The following is a 26,693-nucleotide window of genomic DNA, read 5'->3' on the forward strand; positions in this document are numbered from 1 at the left end:
ACCAGCATCCACCACAGAGTTATTGAAGTGGGTCCTTTTTGGAAGTCATGCCATCTGAGTAGAACTGTATAGGATTAGACTTGGTCTTGGGGGCTTTCATTTCACTGCTGAATGAATGCACTAGAGACTAGACTGTGGGTGCACGCCAATTTAGTTTTTTAGTGTAAGGAGCACGGCTGTGTGAAAAGGAGACGGCATAACAAAGTGCTTCCCAAATGTTTCAGCTCGGGAGACGCAACTTCTCCGGGACCCAAACTAGTACAAAATAGCCAAAGTGTAGATTTTTTTTTTAATGTATTAACCCATTTTGACGAGATCAGATTAAATAAATGTCTTCTACATCCTGACAGTTTTCTGAGTCAGAACAGTCGTTCTTCGATTTTTCAAAAATAGCAAACCTACAAGCTCGTAGATCTGCACTTTTTCAATAGCTAAAGAATAACATAATGCTAACACGAAAGGGTTTCCCCGCGCAAAATGGGTTAAATTATCTTTTTCTACAATTCTTAGATTGTAATATTTTGATCATTTTGTGAAATTATAAAATTTCAAAAACTAAATATAGAAGAAAACCAAAAAAAGTGACATTTACCCATGACTCATAAAAATGGCTCTGCGACCCAAAAATGGGTAGCCACCCACTGTTTGTGAACCACTGCACCAGACTGTGTAGTTCTGAGTGTAGCGGGCACTGCAGTGTGGAAAGCAGACAGGCATAACAAAGATATGGCTTCAGTGAGGAAATGGAACCCAGATGAGACTTAATAGCTGGACTTCAGGTAGAAAATGGAGGAGGTGGACATTAGAGTAGCTGTGGTGGGAGAAGTATACGGTACTCTGATATTGGACTTAAAGGGATAGTTAAATAATTAAAAAGACCTGAGGCGGATCAGTGGTGCGTATTTTGCGTAAAACCCACAAACACACACATTTTAATCATTTATTTATGTCCACATAAGAGATACAAATACAAGGACACAAATATTTACAAGGTGCCGCACAGAATGCAGTCAGCAAATCCCGAACAAATAAATACCCACACACCCTTCAGGGGTACAGGTAACAGCGTCTTCGCCATATTTGGCGGCTACCGATAGTGGAAGATATTGCACAGAATTTCGCAAGCCGTTTGGCTGCTTTTTTCGGCATCCCAAGTTGTTGGAAGCCTCTTACGACCAAACTGTGTACATGTCCTAGGCTGCCGAAGATAAACACATATAGATTGCACCTATAGCCTAGTTCAATGATGGACTGGAGGAGCGGCTGGTACTTAATGACCTTAGTCATAAAGGCTTCCTCTAAGCTAGAGTCAAAGGTGCAGGCCATTTCAAGAATGAAAACTGATCTGTTCTCTTCATTAACCACAACAACATCTGGTGTGTTAGCAGAGAGATGTGCAAAAATGTCAGTATTTTCAGTACAGAGTTGAAACATGGAAGGTTTGACACAGGAATGTTTGTACATTCTCACAGACAGTGCAAAATGTTTGGATATGTCCTTAGTTATGAGATCAACTATTCTGTCGTGGCGTGCTATGTAAAGCCCTTTATAGGCAAAACAGCCATTCAGAATGTGTGACATGGTTTCTGTAACAAGCCCTGTGGTGTGATGCAAGCAATGAGGTGCATGGGTGGAGGGAAACCAGAGGGAGAGGTTGAGTTTGGTGGGAAGGATCTGTAGCCTGGCTTTTACTGTAAAGGTGATAATGTCCTCATTGAGAGCAGTGTTCCTTATAAATGAATGGGAAACAGAGTGGTCAGCATGGGGAAGACAAGCCAGTTTCCCCTGGAGTTTGAGTCCAGTCCAGTGTTGTTGTTGCCGATGTTGGAACATATCCAACAGGGTCCGCCGGGCACCCTTAGGTGTCAACAGGTGGGTGTGTCCGCTGTAGGTCACTGTTGCTCTAACAGAGGTGAGAAGGTCAGTTATTATGTCCTCAGAGACCTCCACAGTCTCAGAGTCAGGCCGCGCCCACTCCAGGGACACACCGGCTTGGATGCAGAGGTCGTTCAGATCCGGCCAATCTGACGAGACACCGAAGCCTGGGGAGCGAGTGTCCAGTTTCCCACTGGGTTTCCTTTTGAACCCAAGGAAGTGGGGCTGTGGCTCCCTGGCTAAGGGGACCTTGCGTCTCCTCATATCGAGGAACAGGGAAGATCTGGCTAGCTCCCTAACATCCTTATCATCATTATTCAGCATGCTTAATAGATGAGCTATGCGCATGCTGATATAGATCCATGACACATTCGGTACACCCAGCCCGCCCCCCCACTGAGGATGGTGAATAATGTCACGGGTGCTGTGTGTGTTCAGGGAAAACCACTTACGTACTAAGCTCACTGTTTTGTTGTTCATTTCGCTTAGTACCTTCTGCATAAGGTGAACATTGGAGAAAAAGTGTTGGACTTTAGACAGTGCTATTGGTCTAATGGCCTCTTGCTTCATTGTTAATGGTAGAGAGCATCTGTCAATAAGATCCAACCTTGATGTGAACTCGGACAAGATGAGATTAACTTGTTCCTTCCATTCACCTGCAATGTTAAACCTATGCCCTAGGTAGGAGTATGTCTCATGAAGGGAGAACACACGTATGGGTTTGGTGGCTATTCTGAAGTCAGGGCATGTGTCGGTGTTAGAGTGGTACCACCTATTTCCTCCGCTCCTTCTCTCATACAGTACAGCACATTTGATGTCCTTGACTTCCAGGCCTGACCATTCCAGAAATGAATCTGTCCTGGCGAGCATGTTTTTAATGACTCTCTCTTCCCTGGAGGCCAACTGGACATCATCTGCGTAGCCCTGTACTGGGTTAGGTGAAATCACACCGTGGGGGGCACACAGACATAACCACTTTAACCACTGGTTGAGGGCAATTATAAAATTAACTGCGCTCCAAGGGCAGCCAGTCTTAATCCCTACCTCTAGAGGTATAGGTGGAGTTAGCTGTTTCCCACAGATTACCTGGATGGAGGACTCACAGTATATATCTTTCACTAAGTCGATGTACACTTGAGGTAATTTTATTTCCTCAAGTGACCTGATCATGACATCATGTGAAAGCGTCCCAAATGCATCTCTAAAATCAAGGAAGACTGAGTACAGTCTACATGACTCGTGCTTGAAATCATCTATCCCTGTTTTAAGGCAAAATACATGCTCGTTCATACCCTGCCTGTTGATATATGCTTTTTGTTTGCTAGACAAAATATCTGCATCTACCAACCAGGGGAGTATTCTAGCCAGCATACATTTCATGAAAACCTTGTATGTTGTTGGGAGAAGGGAAATGTCTCTCCATGTGGATGGATCTTCAGGGATATTGTCTTTCTTGGGAATACGATGGATAAGTGCTCCTTTCCAGGCAACTGGGACCCTCCTATTCTCTAGACAGACATTAAAAATTGTTGTTAAAGTCTGACATGACTGCGCGGTTTTCAATGTCTCATATGTCACCCCATCCATGCCACTGGCTTTATTGTTTGGGAGGTTGTGTAAAACTGCCTCCACTTCTTCACAGGTAAAGTGCGTGGTGCTTGGAAACGTGGTCGGCTCGTACTCCGGCAGGCTCTCATACCAGGGTGGGGGAGGGAGGGCAGCAATCGGACTGTGTCTCTGACATTTATTGCTGTAATAAGCCTGTATAGCTGCAATGTCATTTGAGCAGGTCGGGGGGGTGGGGTACTCACAGTCATGCAGGATGATTTGGATCGCCTTGGATCTTCTGTGCAGCCAGAGGTGGGCCAGTTTATTCCTTTTCACTTTCCTACGTGGACCACCGTGACTCACGCCAGTCTCCAGGGAGGGCAGCACGGTGTCCAGTAAGAAGCGTAGTTGGCCGCGGATCCATTCCGCTATTGAAGTTGTTGATAACACGTCGGGGTGGGGATGCACTAACGGGAACTTTTTCAGGACTCGCGCCACGTATTTAAGCAGTTGTAGCCCGAATGGCCTGCCGCCGTGGCTTTCCGCTGTGAAAATGCCGTTCCTGAAGAATATTCCGCTTAACAGAGTGACGAGCCTTTTCCACTTTTCTGGTACACCGGAGGCAAAGTAGATGTTGTCACGCTGCCGTTGTGTGTTGAGGCTGTCCCTGTAGGTGTTCTCCTGGTTCTGAAAGGCCATCCATTGTTGTTCTGACAGCGGGTGGACGTACTGCTCGAACGCCGAGTCTGGTGGCTCTCTTCCCGGTAACCGCTCCTGGGGCAGGCCGCTGGGTTGTCGCGGCTGCTTGTAGATCCTCCCGGTGGGTAATGCTTGCTTATACGCAAGCCTGATCGAAGCGATCAGACACATTGTCCATAGGACTTGCAACTGCATCTTAGCAGCACCTTATTACATTGACGGTGGTAATAACAACGGGTGTGGTTGTTAATATTAAAACATTAACAACAACGGCGTCCTACGGAGCTTCACCTCCGTGCTGTCACCCTCGCGCGTGCGCACACACACACACACACACACACACACACACACACACACACACACACACTGATTTGATCAGACATGTTACAATGGGTTCCTAATACTATACCAACCCATTGTAACTTCAAACCCCTTTTAAACCATGTTAGATTAATCGAAAACACTTTGAAGTTACAATGGGTTTATATAGGAAGGGCGGCATGTCTGATCAAATGCAATGTGCAACGCCTCGCGACGCAACAGGCTGCGTTGTGAACTTCTGCCTGGATTGGTTGGATTCAGCAAATCTATTTTATGTCGAGCGAACACAAACTAAAGTATAGATATAGAGCGCTGTGAGGTGACTCCGGTGACCCAAAGTGTCGTGTTCTAAATTTTGTGTGGCTGTACAATAATTCCCACATGGCGAGGCTATATTTTGGCTGTAAATATGAATGGCTGGACAATGAGCACAGAAGCTTAATTAATTCGCCCATCGTGTGAGGGGCGTCGCTTGCCAAAATAACCCAACAACTGATCTACAGCGCAGCGCGGCGCGGCGCAATTGTATAAACGGGGGTATAAATGAGGTTTAATGTGTGCCGTTTGGCTGCCTCCCACTGGCTGGGTCACTGCAATGGAAAGTGCAGCCAGTACCATCACCACTGACTGAGCACAGGAAGTTTTTGTTGGCAGGAAATGCATACACAGACACACGCACACACACACCTATACTTGTGAGGACTTCACTACAATGCAATAGATGAACAATACTGGATGTACAAAAAAAACAACAAAACTCCCGGCTATTTTTGGCACATGCGCACAACTAAGTATAAATCGGGTATACATACATGTATCTTGAAACCCGACTCCTAAACCTAATGTCTAAATGTCTAATCCTAAACCTAATGTCTAAATGTCTAATCCTAACCGTAACCTCTAAATGTCTAGCCCTAAACCTAAACCTAATGTCTAATCCTAAGCGTAACTTCTAAATGTCTAGCCCTAAACCTAAACCTAATGTCTAATCCTAAGCGTAACTTCTAAATGTCTAGGCCTATAACCCTAAACCTAATGTCTAAATGTCTAATCCTAACCGTAACCTCTAAGTGTCTAGCCCTAAACCTAAGTTCTTAAGTGTCTTATCTAACCCTAATCATTCAACGGTTCTGTGTAGTAAGCCTACCACAAATTATATTGCACATAATGCAGTAGACAGCAGGACGTCGTAACGTCGTCGCATTATTGAAAACGAGCGCTTCCAAACTCTGACACTTAGACAAACAATCACCTGCACGGATGTTTTTTGACAGAAAGTATAGCTCATAACATGGTCTATGGTGGATTTTTCTGAAACAAACACTTTGCATTCAAGCTTTCTGTACAGCTGGTGCAATGTATGTGAGTTTAACGTTGTTTAATACAATCCGATAGGACTTGACGATGGCAAACAGGAGGCCGGGGCGGCTGCCGATCGCCACCCTGGCCTCCGAGGACATGTTTGGGGCGTTCAGTGTCCCTTTGGGGAGTGGCTTGGCCCAAAAGAGACCCGGCCCAAACCCGGAAAAACGGACTCCTCCCGTTCCGTTTTACTCGATTTGACTGGTTTCTCGATTGTACTGCAGTGTAAATAGTGGACACCGCAATTTCTTTGGAAAACGTTTGAAAACTTCGGAACACTTCTGAAAATGTCCTTTGTGTTTGGGTCCGGGGGCCTTCAGCATGGCTGTGCTGTTGACATCATAAATAGTCTTTAATGGATTGAGGTTAGAGCTCTCTCTATGCAATGCATGCATCAGTTATAGGCTAGCTCTTATTGACTTGACATTTAGGCCTCATTTGAGAGCCAAGCTTTTGACGGCAGAACTTGTACTTGTGACATTTACAAAGTATTTTTTGCACTGTATCTAGTGTATTGTTACTTTTACTTGCAATTTTCACTCACTCACTCACTCACTCACTCACTCACTCACTCACTCACTCGATGGGGATTCCAAGCTAAAAATAATTTTATACAGCCTTGCTCTCCTGGAAACTTAGCATAATAGAATTAGAAGCCATTGATCTTGCATAACATAAAACTAATTTAAATGCAATGAAATGAAATGGCCAACACTGCCTACCAATTATGTCCTTGCTACGCAAGTTTCTGAACTGTCCACAGCCCCCCCCCCCCCCCACAACACCAGACCCGATCGGGTCCCGTAAGATACAACACACATACCTACACACACACACACCACACAGAAAGAGGTGACTTCTTAAAAGCCATCAGAACCATGAACAAATTGATCATAAGTACACATCATCTGCAGAATGTAAATTCTTCTAGCAGACCACCAGCGAGTATAGCAAGGAAAACCCTTGAACTCATAAATTTGATAAAACCAGCTCTACCAACGGCTAAAACCACCCTATTACTCGAAGGGATATCCAGACACTGGTGTCACACAACCATCTTAGCCTTAGAAGAACACTACACCACAGTCTTAAACACAACCAAACAAGAGTTAACAGATAACTTAACAGAGGACGAGGAGAAAAAAGCCTTTACCATAGCAATCAGATGGGCTAGAAAAAACTTAGGGAAAAGACTAACACATTTGGAGATAAACAAAGCTCAACTGATGATCACACAGCTCAGATCAAATAGAACTGTCATTTCTACCCCTCCCCCTCCTACTACTGTCTCTCTGCCTATTCCCACTTTACCCCCACCCCTCCCTCCTCCTCCTTCCTCTGATCCTGATATACCTATATCCACTCCCCATCGTTCTCCAAAAAAAACCCCCCCTTGTGTATCCACTGCCCCCCTCTCCCCACCCTCTCTGACCTCGACCCCCCCCATGTTCCCCACCATACTTATTTCCAAGACAATACTACCAACCATAGTACAGGTCCCCCCTAGAACGGATCTATCGGAAGTAGAGTTCCCCTCCCTGACCCTACCACCACAGAAGAGCCCACCACAGAGGCAAACACGAAGTAGGAGAGCCAATCCAAATGGCACGCCAAAACCCCAGAGGACTGACCACAACAGGACGGAACCAACAAAGAAGAAGACTACACAGGACCGGACCCAGGACACAGAAGCAGCCCCTAGGAGGACCAGGACAGACCCAGGAGAGAACCGAGAAAAGGAATCAGATGAACCAGAAATAGACGAGCCAAGGACCCCAGGGGAAGTCTACAAACACATCAACACCGGGAAGAAGAACCAACGTTGGAGACTATTCCCAAAGAAAAGCATCCTCATCATAGGAGACTCAAACATGAGCCAACTTCCATCTCTGACACGACCAGATCTGCAAGTGGATTGCTACCCAGGAATGGGCTTCCAACATACGAAGGCCCTACTAGAGAGGATACCGAGCAACACCACTGTAGCCTATTGCATCCTGTCGGTTGGGATAAACGAGAGAGGCCACGCTCCAAAACAAGCGCAGAGGGCATTGAGAGAGGCCATCGCAGCAGCACAGAACGCCTTCCCAACTGCAAGTATCCATGTCCCTTTAGTCAACTACTCAACTAATTTCTCAATAAAGGATAAGGATAACATGAGAGAGCTAAATCGCAATATTTTTACCTATAATTACCTCCCTAAATTGGATGACAGGGAGTTTAAAGTGGTTCCTGATAACGTACATTGGACAACAGAGACAGGCAAAGCAATGCTTGTAAATTGGCTTACTAGTTTAAACTTATAGACCCCATAAACCCAGAAAGGAGGGGGGGCAAGTCAAACATAATTAATCTGTCCCATTACTTCCAGCCAGATCAACACCAGACCGAACTGCTGGAAAAGGGACTTTCCTTTGTCCCGACACTGGATATCTATAAACAACAAACCAACAGGTTAAAGAAAGACCTTTCTCAGTATCACCGCAGATTGAAACTAGCTACACACTTTGGAATGGACCAAGGAACGGAGATACTGCCTTTTCGACCAAAATCAAGCTGGGAACCGTCTGAGAATTTAATCCCAAGCAGTCTTAAACGACTGATGCAGAAGGACATGAATACGGTAACACGCATACCAGGACACATTAAGGAAAAAGATAATCTCACAATAGAACAAACCAGGGCACTTAGGGAACTAATCAACAACAAACAAATCATTATCAAACCAGCAGACAAAGGCTCCTGCATAGTAATTATGGATCGACACCAATACCTTTTAGAAGGTGAGAGACAGCTCAACAATCAGGACCATTATAGGCAATTAGACCAACCCATTTACATGCAGACAGCTACGAAGGCCATAGCCATCATAAACAGTCTTAAGGACAAAAGGCACATAAACGCCAAACAACACCAATACTTAATAGGACAGGATAGCCCACGGGCTAGGATATTTTATCTTTTACCAAAAATACACAAAAGCCCGGATTCATGGACAATACCATATGAAATTCCACCCGGGAGACCAATTGTGTCGGACTGTGGCAGCGAGACGTATCAGACAGCAGAGTTTATTGAATATTTCCTGAACCCACTGTCGATAAAACACCCCAGTTTTATAAAAGACACTTACGATTTTGTGGACAAAATTAAAGCTATTAAAGTAGGAAAGGAGGCCCTTCTATTTTCAATAGATATAGACAGCCTCTACACAAACATTGAAACAGAATCAGGACTCCAAGCAGTCAGGGAAGTCTTTAGTAAATACCCAGACACAAGTCGACCAGAGGAGGAAATACTCCAATTACTAGACTTAAATCTAACCCAGAATGATTTTTCCTTTAACAACAAATTCTATTTACAAATCAAAGGCACGGCCATGGGAAAGAGATTTGCACCATCTTATGCAAACATTTACATGAGCATATGGGAACAGACCGCACTAGAAAAATGCAGACTTAAACCGACACATTACTATAGATTTCTAGATGATATATTTGGAATATGGGAACATAGCCAAGAAGAATTCCAGGAATTTATTGATGTTTTAAATAGCCATCATAGATCCATAACGATAAAATATGTGACACACACAGAAAGGATTGACTTTCTTGATGTAACAATCTTCAAGGGCCCAAACTTTAACACAAATGGGAAACTAGACTTAAAAGTATTCTTTAAAGAAACAGACACTCACGCCCTATTACACAAAACGTCATTCCACCCGACACACTCCTACACAGGAATAGTCAAATCACAACTACTAAGATTCCATAGGATTTGCACGCAAAGAAGTGATTTCAAAATAGCTTGTAAAACTCTATTTAATGCCCTCAGACTAAGAGGATACACTAGGACCTTCCTCCGGAAAGCCCAAAAAACCTTCTTAGAAATAAAAGTGCGAGATACAGGCCCCAAATTGGCCCTGATAACCAGTTATTCAACACAGAGCACACTAGCCAACAACAGAATAAAAAGGAATTTTGAGAACCGAACAGACGATCTTCTAAAAGATTATAAAATTATATCGGCCTACAGAAAAAATAAAAACCTTAAAGATTATCTAGTACACAGCAAGCTAAAAGAAATCAACACACCAGCACGCCAGGGACCAGAATACTTCAAACCCAAACAATTAGTAAAGAATAGAACCACAAAACGCGTCTTGGAGATTAAACAACAAATAACAGCCAGAACCAGCAACTGCATTTATTTAATCACATGTGAAAAATGTGGTTTACAATATGTCGGAGAGACAGGTAAAACAATAGGTACTAGGCTGGGACGACACAGATACAATATTAACAATGCCAAAAAGACAACCACAAGATTGGTGCAACATTTTATGGCGCACGGCATTGGAGCTCTAAAATGCGCTGGACTTCAACACAATCCTAACTGGACAGTAGGACAAAGACGTTTTAATGAAAAACAGTGGATTAAGAACCTCAACACGGATTTTCCTCGAGGCTTAAACATGCCTAAAATTAGATCTTGAACACTAAAAAACTTAAACTCAGGATTAAACTGGAGAAATCTAAAAGTGATTGGATCAGACTTCCTTCGGATACATGGCGAATGCATTTATTCCTTGCATTGTGCCTACACATGTCGCGACCTGCGGTCGCGACATGTGTAGGCACAGTGCACTGAAATCTTTTAATTCCCCCCAGTGAGTACTACTGATTAGAAGAAATGGTGCCATCTTATGATGACCAGTGAGGAATTATATGAAGATGCGTTGGAAAATAGACGGAGTGGTCCTTTAAGTGCTTCACCAGTGATTCAACCATCTGATTCAAATACATCTTCAGAAAACAGACTAACATGAGATATAAGCAAACGCTCATCCTGGCTGAGGCAAAGAAGTTGATATGTTTCATTCTTAAATCAAATGTGACCAGGAACAATTTAACGTCTTGGTCAAGGTGTCTGCACAATTGTCACTGCATCATTATAGAATCGACAAACATGTTTCCACAAGCCTTCTAAATATGTCTTCACGCCCCTCAAAAATCATGTAAGTCAGTCAGTCAGTCAGTCAGTCAGACTATTATGCAGAAACAAAACCTCGTGTATCAAACTAATGTGTCACTGCAGATTGCAAATTAGTCTGTTTGTTCCTTTCAAAACCTCTCTCCACTTGGCTTAATTTAACAAGCTTCTAAAACTATATATCAATCCAATCTTGACTTTGTTTATGATACCAGACAAAACCTCAACGTGCCCGACGGGCTCAAGATCAAAGATTTATGGCATAAACTATCTATACTAAACTAAGTAGCAATCTCACACACAATTTTACACGTTGTCCCGAATTAGCGCAAGCTAAAAAGGATTGTGTCCCCCCCCCCAAAGTCAAAGCAGAAAGAGTAGAGTGGAGATGAATGGTCCCACAAAACCGAGAGGTTTTTTTAAGCCCAGGCTCTGGGTAGTAATTTAAACTGCGGCGGCTTGTTTTGTGTCTATATCTGCTGGAGAGCAGAAGCTGCAACTCCGTTTCTCTTGAAAGATTGACCTAGATTTCTAGTGGTTGATCTGGTGAATGTATAACTAATTACATTTTAAAGGTAGGGTAATAAGTGATATGTTTTGGTTAAAACAAAACGTGTTTATACAGTAGTTAAGAACAACTAAGTGTGAATCAGGCTTGCCTAATGTGGCTCCTCTCATTTCTCGTTCTTCCGTATAGGTGACGGGCTGATGCTCCACAGACACTCTGGTTGGTTGGAATAGTGTGCGTGCGTGTGTGTGTGTGTGTGTGTGTGTGTGTGTGTGTGCGTGTGCGCTGGATACTTTCCTAACTGGCCCGCCTGGATGTGTGTGGAGAGCTGCCAGAGAGGTCTCTGATTACGCCGCAGTCAGTACCCAGTACCAGCCCGGAGGCGCAGACCACCATCTCTGACACGGATACCCCCCCCTCCCACACACACACACACATGCGCGAGCGTGCACACACACACACTGAAGACCCCCGGTGGTTTGTTCCCTGAATGATGACATCATACTGTGGGGGGCCGGGTGCGGTGGTGTGGAGCTCATTTGCCACGACGATGATCCTAAGCCTCTTCGTCTGACGTCTGAAGGCCCTCCCGGAGACCCACCCCCCCCCCTCTCTCCCTCCTCCCCCCTCCCAGAAGATGGAGACAACAGGCCCGTCGGTACCACCGACCCATCAAGCTTCCTGTGCTCGGATTATGGTTGGGCGGCCCCTGCTGTCCCAGCCTGGGTGCCAGTGAGGGGGGGGACGGGGACAGCAACCTGTCCCTGTTCCCAGCCAGGGGGACAGGCCAGCCCAGGTAATATATGGTTGTCACCATTATTCTGTCGTATAGACCATTGGAACGTTACGCGTACAAATACACGTTCTGTTTTTACTTTCAGGCTTCATGCGGAAAAGTGTATGTATATACTGTACGTACACTTATATGTGTGGCCTCAAATTGTGATTGGCAAACTGTGATTGGCCAGAATGAGATGTATGATGATGATAAGAGCGGACCGTGTGATTTTAAAAATATATATGAATGTTTTAACATGATTCTTCTGACGATAATGACAATAATGCAATGGATGACTGTGACAGGTCTATAACGCCCAGGATGCCATGCAGCCAGGATGCCCATCACCCAGGAGAATGCCCTGAGCCACCTAACCCTGCTGGAGGACTGGCTGAAGCAAGCTCCACACCCAGCCCACCACAACGAGCATGACGACTGCAACTACAAGGTTTCACCGCTATATCTTTACTATAACCCATTCTGACCTGAGATCAGATTCATACGAGGTTTCCACTGGACACACACTGGTCTGATTATAACCCATTCTGACCTGAGATCAGATAAAAAAAAATGTCAGTCGTTCTTCGATTTTTCAAAAATAGCAGACCTATACAAGCTTGTAGCGCGCCACTCGGTGGCACGCTATGAGCTATTTTTCAATAGCTAAAGCATAACATAATGCTAACACCAAAATGGGTTCCCACCCCAAAATGGGTTAAGGCAACCAGCCGGTTCCATGCGCTACACAAGGTGCCCCTTTTTTGTTCACTTGAGCACCTGCCCCTCTAAATGTCTGTGCACGCCACTGCTACTATACCTTTACTATAAGTGGTCATGGGGAAAGTATACTCGGATGTTTCAATACTGCAGCGTAGGGATACTTTGTCACAAGCAAACCTCCGGAATTCATGTACTTGAATGAGAGTACAAAAGTATTGGTACATTTTCAAATTTATAAAAAACTTTTGAAAATAGCTGCTCTACAACCTCACTCAACGTGTCGCATTGCACTCACAAGGAGGCGTTGTGAGCTTGTAGATCAGCTATTTTCGGATAAAGTTCCCCCCCATCCAATCCAATCACACAACGATTTGACCACGCCCCCCCTGGAGTAACTCTGAGGACCCTCCACCCCTAGGGGTCACAGTTGAAGACCCCTGGATTAAGAGTTATTATTTAATCCATTTTGACCTGAGATCAGATTCTAAAAAATGCCTTCTACATCCTGACAGTCTTCTGAAAAAGCTGTTTCCATGTCAGTCGTTCTTCGATTTTTCTAAAACAGCAGACCTACAAGCTCGTAGCGCGCCACTCGGTGGCGCGCTATGAGCTTGCAGATCTGCTATTTCTCAATAGCTAAAGCATAACGTAATGCTAACACCAAAAGGGGTTCCCGCAGGCCTATATATAGTGATCACTGTCCTTGTCCCCCTGTGATTCCCAGGACGATGACAGGACGTCCCACCAGGAGGGGGACAGTGACAGGGTGCAGGGGAACATGTCCCTGTGCCTGGCTGCCATCCACAAGCTGGTGGAATACATCCAGCTCAACTTCATCGAGGCCGACAGCGGATCACCCCAGCACGGCGGCGGAGGCGGCGTCCTCCGCCCCCCCTCCTCCTCCAGGGCAAGGTCGGTATAGAGTTTTACATTTCTCCAGTTGTTTGTTTGTCCTGACCGGACGTTAGTCTAGTCTCATAAGTATATAGGTCGGGAGAGGCTTATTGTCGGTATCAGCCGGTACCACGCGGGAGTCTGTGGAATCATTAGGAAATTGAGAGTTTAGTACGCATAGTGCGCATGCATAAACTTATCTTAATGATTATATCTGGTTTCGGTATTCATTTATGATATATTTTCTCTATTATTAAGGTTATTTTTGCAGTCCGTTTGTATTGGAGGGGGGGGGGGGGGGTCGCGAATACAATGTGCCTTCTCTAAATCATGACAGTTTCCTGAAAAACCTATGTTTCCTGTCCGTGGTTCTCAAAACTATTTCATGTCAAGGACCCCAAAAACTGTATGTAATTGGCCGCCTATACCCCATCTGAAAATATTTTGTTCCAGGGACCCCCCTGAAGCAAAGATATGAGTTAAAAAAAAGTTTCCTGTGAAAGAATATATATTTTAAACGATTTGCACACGTTTTTCCAATAAATAAAAAAAAGGCAGATTCTACAGCTCGCAGTGTGACACTCGATGAGTGCCGCGCTATGAGCTTGTATATCTGCTACGTTTCAATATAGCAAAAGTATAAAAGAATGACACAGATGCGTTCCAGGTCTTAATGGGGCTCAGTTAACCCATTCTGAACGGGAACCCATTTTGGTCTTAGCATTACATTATGCTTTAGCTATTTTTTTTTAAATCGAAGAACGACTGACATTTTTTAGAATCTGATCTCAGGTCAGAATGGGTTAATCAGACCAGTGTGTGTCCAGTGGAAACCTCGTTATGAATCTGATCTCAGGTCAGAATGGGTTAACTATTCCAACCCTCCTCCTCCTCCAGGGAGAGTGTCGACGCGGAGGTCCACGCCGTCTGCCTCGGCGAGGCGCCGCGGCGGCGGGGTGCAGCCGACGACGCGGGGGAGGAGGAGTTCGGCCTGAGCTTCGGGAACATCCCCATCTTCGGCGACCCGGACGGCGGGATGAAGGGAGGTGACCGCCGCCGGCGGCGGAGGAGGAAGGGCGACCAGGGCCCCGTGCTGGACGTGGGCTGCATCTGGGTGACGGAGGTGAGGAAGAGGAGTCCGGCGGCGGGCTGCGGACGCATCAAGCTCCGCGACGAGCTGCTCTCGCTCAACGGGCAGCTGATGGTGGGCGTGGACGTCACCGGAGCCAGGTAAGGACATGAGCTCCGTGACCGTCGTCTTTTTCACGTCCAGGACCCCAGAATTGTATAGTTAAGCAATAAGCCACGAGAGGTCTCAGGTTACCGGGTATTTTACACTGGCCAGTGTAAAATACCCGGTAAGCTGGGGCCTCGAGTGGCTTATTGCTTTTCTAAAACGGTTACAAACGTATAGCAATATTAACCTAATAAAACTATTAAATTCACAAAAGTAGCTATACGCTTTGCTCCACTAGAGCGAGCCACATCCCTTCCTTGTTTTGCTGCAAGTAGCCTATGTGACGGGAGAATAGCGCTTGATATCTTTACGGGGCTGCCTGGAGCCACACATTCACAGTCATATGAGCCGGGCGATGCTTAGACGCCCGCACGGCATGTGTTTGTAAAGCAATCAAGCGCTCCCCTTCCCCAGTTCAGCCATGCAGTAAAGGCCGTCGGGATCGGGAGTGTGTGTGTGTGTATGTGTGTGTGTGTGTGTGCGTGCACAAACACCTGCTCTAGGAGACACAGCTGCTCTGCTACAACACTGTAGCCGTGTGTGTGTCTATGTGTCTACTGTCTATGTGTGCTAGAGTTCAGTTGTAGCACACATGTGAGTTGTGGAATATTGAAACAGTGCGTGCGTGTGTGTGTGTGTGTGGAGAGCGGTGGCCTGAAGCAAAGTCTGACCTGCTCTGACTTACAGTATCACATTCCTATTTGCACCTCTCTCTCTCTCTCTCTCTCTCTCTCTCTCTCTCTTTCAACTTTCGATGAAGAGAAAGGCTGTAGTTTATTTCATGTCACTGATAGGCAGGTTTCTCAACGGTCCACACACAGCCCACCAATGCGACACAGAGTGAGTCAATTGTACCATCTCAGCAGTGAGGACCAATACAGATAGTAGGTCGGAAATGGGTGAAATGCTCCTTTAAGGCAAAGTCATATATCCCTGTGTGATGCTGTCCCAAACACATTATCTCAGTGGTTCCCAAACCTTTTAGCCCGTGACACACAACGCATCACTTCACGCCGTGTTATGAGCTTGTAGATCGTCTATTTTCATTACTACTGCTTTCTAATTTATGATATTTACTGGAAAAAAAACAACCATTGCACTCGTTTTTTTTTAAATTGTTTTGATATAATAATAATAATAATAATAATTAAAAACGAAATGTAGAAACGAAAAATAAAGGGGCACATAAAAATGTGTCCGCGACCCACAAATGTGTCCTGACCCAGTGTTTGGGAAGCAGTGCATTATCTGATCCACTTTTGTATTCATGGCCCATGGGTTGGACCGTTGGAGTAACCCTATACTGTATATGCTCAGCGGAAATGTGTCCTAATAGGAATGGGAGTGCCTGTCTGTGTCGGTGGTGGAAGACGTACAGTATACACATTGCAGGATTGATTTCAAAATATACTTAAAGTATCAAAAGTAGTATTCGTGTTATGCATTGCACAATGTCCCATTTCAAAAGGTTTTCTTCAAAGGTTTTCAAAATGTATAGATGTGCCATCGACAAGCTCACACTGCGTCACATCACATGTGTTGTGAGCTTGTAGTTCTGCTTTGTATGGACCAGAGTGTAGAGTAGGAGAGTATAGCGACACGCTTTGATCTCGCCGCAAAGCGGGTGCCTATATGGGCTATAGTTCCAAACATTGCTCCTATGGCTGGAACTATCCCATTGAGATAGAATGAGCACTTCCGCATTCCATTGTTACAATGGGAGTCAACGCTAGTGTCGCCACTATATTACTCTGGTATTGACGTGCCGTGGTATCAAATGAGGGTTAATGTATGCTTTGCAATAATAATCTAAATCTGCGACTCAACTCAAATAATTGCAGTGGTGTAAAAAAAGTTTCATAATATTTTCCACTGAGATGTAGTGGAGAAGAACACGCGTACAACCAAAATTGCACTTGACCACAGTACTCAAGTAAATGCACTTAGTTACTATCTATCCACCGCTGTCGTGACCTTTTCCCAAAGTCATCTTTTGATCCACTTTTAGTTCCCTGGTTGAGAAACTCTATCCTTTTATATGCTCAGCGAAAATGTGAGCATGTGTGTACAGTACGTGTCTTTCTTCCCTGACGGTGTGTCCCAGCTTGAGCCTCTCTCGCCTACTGTATATGCACTCTCCTGAACTCATCTGTCCCGTAAAAGAGAGACCGTTGATCCTGTTCTCACGACGCTAAGTAACACCAGACGCAAGGTCTTAACTTAGCCGGGTTGGCGTGTCCTCTCCAACGCGATGTTGCTATTTGTACTAAAATGGCAGTTGCACCGGGAGAAATGCACTATTACAGCCCTGAGTTAAGGTCAAAACATACTTATTCCGACATCGGAAACGTCTCCCGGTTCGCAAAGGCTTTCCGAACTATAGTTCGGAGGACATCCCTTACCCCTTATTCTTAAACTTATTAGACATATTTTACTATTTTGAAAAACATTTTGAAATAGTTCAACTTGCTGAAGACGCATCTACAGTATTGTGCATTAGTCCTGGGTGTGTCTTGGGGCATACCTTAATAGCAGGGCTGGACTGGGACAAAAATTCGGCCCGGTCATTTTCGCGCAAATTTGGCCAAGACCAGCCCACCACAACCAGCGAGCAGATAGCAGAAACTATACCGCCTTCTCCTTCGAGGCACACACAAACAAGCCCTAATACCACCACTTTTACAGAACAACATAAAGGATACAAACCAACAGACAACTACACAACCCTTTGTTGCTCTCACAAGAATGATGCAGGCAAAAGGATTCAAGATCGAACTTAAGAGGGTTTATTTGTCACTCACTGATACAGATGCAGTGAAATTATCATGATGGCACTGGCAGAATGGTAGCACGCCCGGACCTTTCCTGGTGGCCTGCCGCCTATTGGCCTGCCTGCCTGTTTTTTTATTTAAATCATGGCGGCCCCGGGTATGCCAGGTGCCATCACATTTAAAGGACAGGCCACGCCCTGCGCGAGGCACAGTGCTATTGCGGCGAGGTTGAAATATCACAGAATCCTTTCTTAGCAACAACATTTACATGTCCTGCATGAAGTGAAGCATCCGAGTTTAAAATCTACTCATAATGTGATATAATGATGTCAGATGTACTAGTGATATCCCCATACTCATTTAACATTTTATTCATTAAAATAAGTTGCGAATTGCAGCTTTAATTTGGAAAACCTTCAATGTTACTGTACATTCTGAATGTTCTCATAATGGGGAAGGGAGAAGGGATTCATTGTTAAATAAATGAAGACGTACGATGGTGAAATGTTTCATGTTCATGGTTTTGGCAAAGCCATGCTGGTCCAGTGTGCTGGCCGCAGAACAGCCTTCGGTTTAATGACTCCACTTGTAATGTTTTATTTTCTCCATTTCTTTGGTTTCTCTGCGTCTGTCAGAGCCTGCATGGAAACCAGATCAGTGGATGCGTTTTAGACGTGCGGTTGAGAGCAGAGGGTGTTGGAGCAGTTCTTTTCTTGTTTTTACTTGAGTAAAAGTACAAATGTAGCTATTGGCGTCAAAATATACTTAAAATATCTTAAAGTAAAGTAAAGTAAAAGTAATATGCAGAATTGTGCTTGTGGGTCAAAGCTAAAAATAGGCTTACACCGCTTTGTCATTTTCTTTGCTTTATTTGTTTATTTACAGGACAGTGCGCGTTAATGAACATGCAATTGGAAACATGCCGGTTTTGTCTAGAAGCTCATTTCCACATTCAAAAACATCACAGTTGGCTATTTCTGAATAGACAAGGTAAAGAAATAGAGCTTAAAGGACCACTTCGCCACTTTTCAACGCATCTTCATGTAATTGGTCCTCGACTCCTCACGGATGATAAAATAGCCCACACCAGTGATGTCATCGATGGGGAATCCAAGCCAATAGAAACCGCAGGCTTTCTATTCATGCAAATTTGCAATGTTTTATTATCGTTCTCACGATAATAAAAAAATATATAAATATTGTTATAAAAGAAACTCGGCCTAACGATGATGTCACAGGTTTCTGAACTGCCCACAGCCCTCCTATGAGACACAGACCGAGTAGGGAAAAAATTGTGGTATTTTATCATGAACATTAGGAATAGTAACATGAAGATGTGTATCTGATAATAATAACTTTATTTATATAGCACCTTTCTAGGCATAAGCCTCGAAGTGCTGCACAGGAATAATAACAAGAGAATTCACAATTGAAAAACAAATAAGTAACATGATCCATCATACTAAACGTAATACTAATAAACAAGAACAGGCCTGCAGGTAGCATTCTAGTTTACTCTGCTTTTGTGTTGCTTCTTTCCAATGTGTCAGATAGCTTTCCTTTTGCTGTTTTATAATTTGTCTTAGTCCAATGGGTTTTCTATCTGGTGGCTCTGTTTGTGTTTTGTGTACAGAGTTCCAGTGCCAGCTGGCCGAGGGGGGCATCTCTCACAGTTTCGCTGTGTGTGAGTGCCTTAATTGTTATATAGTGCATCTAGGTCACTTTCTTTTAGGTTGTTGTAGAATTTAAGTGCTCTCTTCTTCTAATTTAATTATGACTGGGTATCATCCTAATTCTGCCCTGCATGCATTATTTGCTGTTTTTCGCTGGGTCCGGAGAATGGATTTGCAGAACTCTGGGTGTATAGGGTCTCGGTTTGGTGTTTATCCCATTTTTCGAGGTCATGGTTTGCTAATGGTCCCAAGATCCATAGATTCCAACCATAGTGGGAAATTGGTTCTATCACAGAGTCCAGTTTTTTAAGAAAGGTTTAAATTGGGATGTCTATTTTTCAGTTTCTTTTGATGGCATAGAAGAAGGCCCTTCTTGCCTTGTCTCTCAGGTCCTTTAGTTTACAGCTTGGTTGAAGTTCTGTGCTGCTGATGTTTAGGCCGAGGTAGGTATAGTTTTTTGTTTGTTCTAATGGGATTGTATTTAGGAAGAATTGATGGTTTTGGCGGCTGGATCTTTTTTTGTTTTAAATATCATGATCTATAGTCTTAGTCAGGTTCACTGCTCTCTCAACTAAGGATGGGTCCTAGGCCTTTAAAAAAAACCCGTTGAAGAGCCCTGTTAACTAAGCTATGACGGCCCCAGAGGGTCATTATCTGTCTAGAACGGTCATTCTCGTCTTAGACAGTTTAGTGGTAGATTGGTGAGGATATGCCTAGGAACAGCAGACCCCCCTCCCAAATCCACTGCCCTCAGTCCTGTACACAGATGGTCTGCATGCTGGATTAAAGAGGATTGTCGGGTTTTGAACTGTCTGTGATGCTGAGCCATCCACTTTTCTTCTGCACTTTAAGTCAATGCCCTTGTATGACTCGAGCAGCTTCTGGGGTGTGTATGTTTGGATTCGCTATACTTGTTGTGAGGGCCAGATGTCCCCACAAGTATAGTCAGCGATTTTGACCTGAGATCAGATTCTAAAGATGTCTTCCACATCCTTACAGTTTTCTGAAAAGGCTATGTTTCTATGTCAGTCATTCTTCGATTTTTCAAAAATAGCAGACCTACAAGCTCGTAGCGCGCCACTTGGTGGCGCGCTATGAGCTTGTAGATCTGCTATTTTTCAATAGCTAAAGCATAACATAATGCTAACACCAAAAGGGGTCCCCGCCCAAAATGGGTTAAGTACTGTATTTCCAATTTTCCAATATTTTTACTTCTACTCCACCACATCTCGGATCCAAATATTGACCTTTTACTCCAAAACTTTAGTTACTAGTCACTTTGTAGATTTGGATTATTTTTTACAAAACATACTGTACATGAATCACTCTAGCCCATATTTGGCCATTTGAAAATAGCTGCTCTACAAGCTCAACAATGTGTCGTGATGCGACAGATTCAGAGCTGAATCTATTGGCAACTCCCGTCCCGTGTAGAGTTTGTTGTTAGTAGGAATGTAAGCAAAGACGCACCACCGGAAGAGGAGGGTTGAAGGAGACCGAACGGGCCGACAGCCGGTCTCCTGCATGCAGGGAATTGGGTGGTGCCCACAGAGGCAATTTCAAAGGGATTTTTGTTTCCTTTATTTGCCGATATGGGTTCCCAGATGATCACGTACGGTAATAAGAATGTGCGTGTTAAGGCCCAATGACATTGTGGCAGCCAGGAAGTGCTGCGGACCCGGAACCTAATTTTGGTTCCAAGTCGGCCAATCAATTTGTGTCAGCTCAATTTCAGTTCTGTCGTGTGATGGCCCATCATTCTCTCTCGCTCTCTCTCTCTGCTGTAATTGAGAGAGGAATTTGGGGAATGTTCCAGAATCGAATAAGCCTTAAGTGGATCTATTAAGAAATCCACAGTTTTCTTTTTTTCCTCTGACACACTCATTCGGACACATTGCTCTTCACCCACTGGAATCGTCTGTTGCAGATGAGTTTATAGGAGAAGTGACTAGTCTCTAGTGATGAGATATGAATTTTGGCGGTGCTTCTTCAGCCCACCTGCAATTCTTGAAAGTGTCCGTGGCCCACCCATCGGCAGAATTATTTGTCAGAGCATGTTCATTTTGAAGATGAATCAATTGATTGTTGAAAGTAACTATAAGTAAATCGTAAATGTGCTCAAATGCTGTATCATGGCTTTTACTTTACTCTCTACTTCATGCTGCACTACACATCATAGTCAGATATTGTGCATTTTACTGCACTACAATAAAACTTGAGTTACTGCAGGTTACTGCAGATTTATGGTTACTGCAGATTTAGATTATTACAAAATGTACAGGTACAATTAAGGTCTATTTCATACTTATTTTATTTTAATGACAATACGTTTGTACTTTTACTCAAGTCAAGTTTTGAATGCAGGCCTTTTACTTGTAAGTATTTCTACACTGTGGTATTGATACTATTATTTAAGTGAACAATCTCTCAGTAATAGTTCACTGCCTGCATGGTCCAGCATAGCAGAGATTTGCAGATATTATTAGTGAAATTGAGTGACCTCTACTGGACAAACATTAAACTGCCTATTAAGCTCAAATAATGTGCCTGCCAGACACTGACTCTGTTTGTATATTTTTGTACTCTGCTTCCACTTGTTGTCTGATTGTTTTAAAATGTACCAAGTTTACAAAATTAACTACAATATGCACAAAAAGGGCTCGTTGACAGAGACAAGTCCAGCTGTGACTACCACACAACATTATTACCAGTAAGATAAGCCTGAGGGCGAGAAGCGTACACTGGCCATATATGGAGCGTGTCTTGAGTGTACAGGGTGTGATGAGGTCAGATCAACATATGGAATGTCAGAACAGGTCAGCTCCATATATGGAGATCTAAGGGTAGCAGTGGGAGCAGTGTCTTGAGTGTACAGGGTTTGATACAGGGCCTTAATTTTCGTGCCTGTTGAGAACTCTAGTTTTCGCAGGCTGCCAGGCGCAGCTGCACAAATTATAACTTTGGGGCAGGCCCATCTAGAGTTTAAATGTACAAGTATCCATCTTTTTTAATAGACGTTTTCAGGCCGGGTGGGGCGTAAAAGGTGTGCTAATTAGTAAGGCCAGGCAGGGCCTTGGGCCAGCCCAGTTAGGGCCGGGCCTTAATTTCCGGGCCGAAAGCTGCTGGACGCGATAGCGCTAATGATCTAGACGCGCTAATGGCACGTCTAGAGTTTGAATGGACAGATATCAGTCAAAAGGGAGACATCAAAGAGGAAGGACGGGTGGGGTAGGATCTACATATGGAATATCAGGGGGCTTGGAGATACAGTATGTAGCAATAATCATAGATGTAGTTTGTATGATATCCAGCAATATAACTAAAAAAGATTAAGACGTTCAGGACAAATGTCTTACTGTTCTGTTTACCTGTGAGAAAGAACATTGTGCTTTGATGAGTTTTGTTGTGTAAGCGTCAGTGGTGGGAAGTAATTTTGAGGTATGTTTTACTTTACTGAAGTACTTCCAATTGTCAGTAGCCTACTTTCACTTCTACTACACTACTTCTCAGAGAGGCGAATATTGTACTTTTACTCAAATACATTTGAGTAGCCTACTTTTTCCACCACTGCATGTCCCTTATTGTGATAATTAGCAGAATGGTTTACAGTAGCTGTGTAGCATAGAGGCAGGCAAGTTCAACCTGGTTTACACTTCGTCCTTTGAAAGTGTAGCACACAGAAAATAGCAGATGTACAAGCTCACAGCGCGTTGCAAGTTTGTAGATCTGCTATTTTTCGCCGGGCGAGCCGAACACATTACAATGGGAATCTTGCATTGCATAAATTAGTTGACTAGATGAACAATAATAATGGCCAGATGGATATTTGCTGAAAGTAAGTGGGGTGGGGGTACTACACTATCACACTCATTGTAACCCCTTTAACCATGTTTTATACGCTGCATATAAAAATAGCAGATCTACAAGCTCACAGCGCGTCACTTCGTGTCATGCATACATCTGAGAAAATAATCTTGAAATTATAATAAATATTATCAGTGCAAAGCCAAAGAAAAAGTCAATTTGGTCAGTGCAAGCATGGGAAGTGAAAGTGCTCACAGCCGGGGGAAGAAAAACAGCCCAATGAACCCCACCCTTGGAATGACATTAGAGGTCAAAGTCTCAACCTCTGCATGCGACCATTCAGCTGACGTGTTAATTAGTCAGATGGGTGGTCTGCCAACACTTTAAAGGTTGAGAACTTCTGGTCTGCTAAAGCTTTCTTTCCCCCCCTTTTTTTGTTGTCAATGGAATGTGTGGAATGTATGCCTGGCTGAGGTATTGCATACACACTCGGTATGTAGGAATATCCCTCCCTTATAAGGAACCATGCTCACGGTTTCCTTGTCACTTAACAAAATATCAAGTGAAGGGTGACTCAGTGCAGTGGTATAAGTGCCTGCCCACCACTTGGAGGTTGTGGGTTCGAATTCACCGCGGTGCATCTGACTTTGTCGAGCGTCCAAAATGAACACAATAGGCCAGGGTTCATCAATATCTCCAACACGGACAAATGTGTGTGGCAAATTCTAAATGTTGTTTTTACACACGACCTGTGACCTACCAGTCACCACCCATATAGGGTAAAGGAAGGACAAACACAGTTTCCTAATAGTTGAACGTTTTATTCCTCTTCACTCAGAGAAAAAAAGGCATAACAAATCTTCCTCAGCCATCAACAGGAGCCGAAACAGTAATGGGTCACCGAGTGACATCAACGTAAATGCAATAACATTAAAAAAATAATAATAATACAACCACCACATTCCAGTATCAGGCAGAAATGTGGACTTGTGTGTGGCTCTCTGTTTGGACCCAGCCTCTCTGAGAACATTTCATTAATACAACTATAGTGCATGCGAGTTGAGACCCGTCAACTCTGCGCACGCACGCACGCACGCACGACCCAGTGCTGCCCGTTGAGTTGTTAATACAACGCTAATACTTCTCTCAGTTGGTCACGCACGCACGCACGCACGCACGCACGCACGCACACATTCTCTGAGCTTCACCAAACCAAATAATGATCTGACCCCATAGTGCCCATACACACCAAGCTGTCAGCTTCACATAAACAGTACAGTAGGCCTACAGTACAGTATACAGTAGCCTACAATATTTTTTATCAGTACAGTACAGTACAGTACAGTACAGTACAGTACAGTACAGTACAGTACAGTACAGTACAGTACAGTCTGCTATGGCAGCTATATGCTTTGGACAGATAATAGATAACAAATACACCAAAAACAGATATTTAGAACCAATCACTGAATACATCTATTTCCTTGTGCAGTCGTAGTACAAAACAAATCTAAAATAGCATTATAAAATATAATTGTTCATTAATTGAGGCAAAAGTTTGAAATAATTGTGACATTGTTTTAAAGACATGTCGCCCAGCCCTACCTAGAGTGACACAACTACAATGTATTTCCTTTTCTTTCAGCAATGTTGAACTACAACATTAACTCTTCTTTAATTGCATTAGTTCATATTGAATTAAATTATTTTCATCAACATGATCTGTTTCCCAAGCGTCTCCATTCAATCCACCAGTAGATGGCGGCATCGCCTTATTACCGTGTTTGAAACGGTTCATTCCGTTGACAGCTTTCTACTGGGCCTGCATGGGCAACAACATCCACATAAAATAATAACATACAAGTGCAGTTATCTTTTTATATTCTTAGACGAGTCTGTGTGAAATGTTTAGGGGAAATGGCTGACATATAGTCTACAAACAGCCACAGTGAAAATGCCATTATAGCATTACAGCAGCCTTAGGTGAACTGTCTGTAACTATTCGCATTATTGAAACACGCTTAAATTAATTGTGCTTGAGCTGGACAATACAAAATGCCATTGGCCACTTATAGGTGGCGCCGTTGAGTATATCAAATAATCTTCGTCTGGTGGACATATTTTATTTTCTGACCGAAAAAAGTGGATTTTACACAAAACGTGGGGTTCTGATATGCTTCCCACCGCGGAGAATATGTCATACAAATGACTTTGTTTCGGCGAGTAGAGAAAATGTATTGTTGTTATAAGTTACAACTTAAAACAGTTTAGACGTCCGTTAGCAGTCCATGTAATACACATGGGAATACAGTTCCGAGAGCTACAGAGGGGCGGGACAGTTTGAAGTAGAGTAGAGAGAGGAGGGAGGGTTTAGGGTGGGAGAGCGAGACGAGAATAGCATGCCAGTCTGTGAATTAAAAAACAAAACAAACAACACAAAACGTCATGCTGTTGTTGTGTGTGGAAACGTCAACCTCACGATGAGCTGTCATGATGCGTCCTGCGTGTCACGCAAACATGCGGTTACTTCTCCCCGCATCGGTACCTGAGGAGCACTGGACCGGAGGACCGCGCACCACCGCGCTGCTACCGCCGCTGTGTGACCGACTAGCAGCGACCCTCTGCCGGGGTGAGAGCACCAACAACACACGGTGTCATTTTAGGAAACCTGACAGTGGAGTATTATTTGAAATGGCTAAAAACGTACATACCGGTATGCTGCTAGACAAATAAGTTAAGTTTCACCTTAACGCAGTTGTTTGTTGTTGTGTAATAGTGTTAATGCTAGTTAAGTCTTTGTGCATAGTAGGCTACAATTTAAATAATGTAAATTATTTGTATTGTATCGACCAAACACGTTGCGGTTCCATGTTGATATTATTGACGCAGCTGCATTTGACTACAGACTGGCATAGCATGCACGCAGGGGAAGGACAGCTCCAACTAAGAATGATGTCAATTATCATGGTGTCATATTTTTTTAGAGCTGTTTGATGGGACTAGAGTAATATGCCATCATGGTGGTGATAGTTGGACTATTACTTTCATATCCTGGTAGGTGATTAAAACCAATTATCAGACTCACGTGGGTTCTTGCAGCAGCCTATAGCCTACCGGATTAAACGGGGAGGTTTAGACTTAGACCGAAAATAGCAAATTTACAAGCTCACATCATGTCTCTGAGCGAGCAATTTTGCCAATTTGAGCTTGTAGATCTATTTTCGACAATTATTGGCTGCTAATGGACAATAGCATTTCTACATTGTGACGTTACTTTTACCTAAAAAGGGGCACTTCACCCATGTTCAACTATATTTTCATATAATTGGTCACCTAATGCTAAGATGGAACCATTTGTCTCCTCAATTGTGCCCCTTCTAACCGGTTGAACCGGTTCAGTAATTTTTTTCCTGCCTAATATTGAACCAGTTCAGACTGTTTCCACTGAAAATGAATTTGTTCAGAACCCTAAAAGTTGACTCGGAACTGGAACCAAACATTAGCCGCC

At 43.8% G+C, this 26,693-nt stretch overlaps 1 protein-coding gene across 1 annotated transcript in view; it reads left to right on the plus strand.

Annotated features, from left to right (window-relative positions):
• Window positions 1–26,693, plus strand: part of pdzd2 (PDZ domain containing 2) — a 129,330-nt gene that overhangs the window by 22,325 nt on the left and 80,312 nt on the right. Inside the window, exons 2-5 of the mRNA XM_080766564.1 lie at window positions 11,498–12,104; window positions 12,392–12,534; window positions 13,531–13,718; window positions 14,598–14,930. Coding sequence (XP_080622690.1) covers window positions 12,424–12,534; window positions 13,531–13,718; window positions 14,598–14,930 — 632 coding nt within the window. The 5' untranslated portion in view covers window positions 11,498–12,104; window positions 12,392–12,423. The remainder of the gene's footprint in view (window positions 1–11,497; window positions 12,105–12,391; window positions 12,535–13,530; window positions 13,719–14,597; window positions 14,931–26,693) is intronic.

Source organism: Protomyctophum bolini, assembly GCF_963924005.1.
Source record: "Protomyctophum bolini genome assembly, chromosome: 6".
Lineage (NCBI taxonomy): Eukaryota > Metazoa > Chordata > Actinopteri > Myctophiformes > Myctophidae > Protomyctophum > Protomyctophum bolini.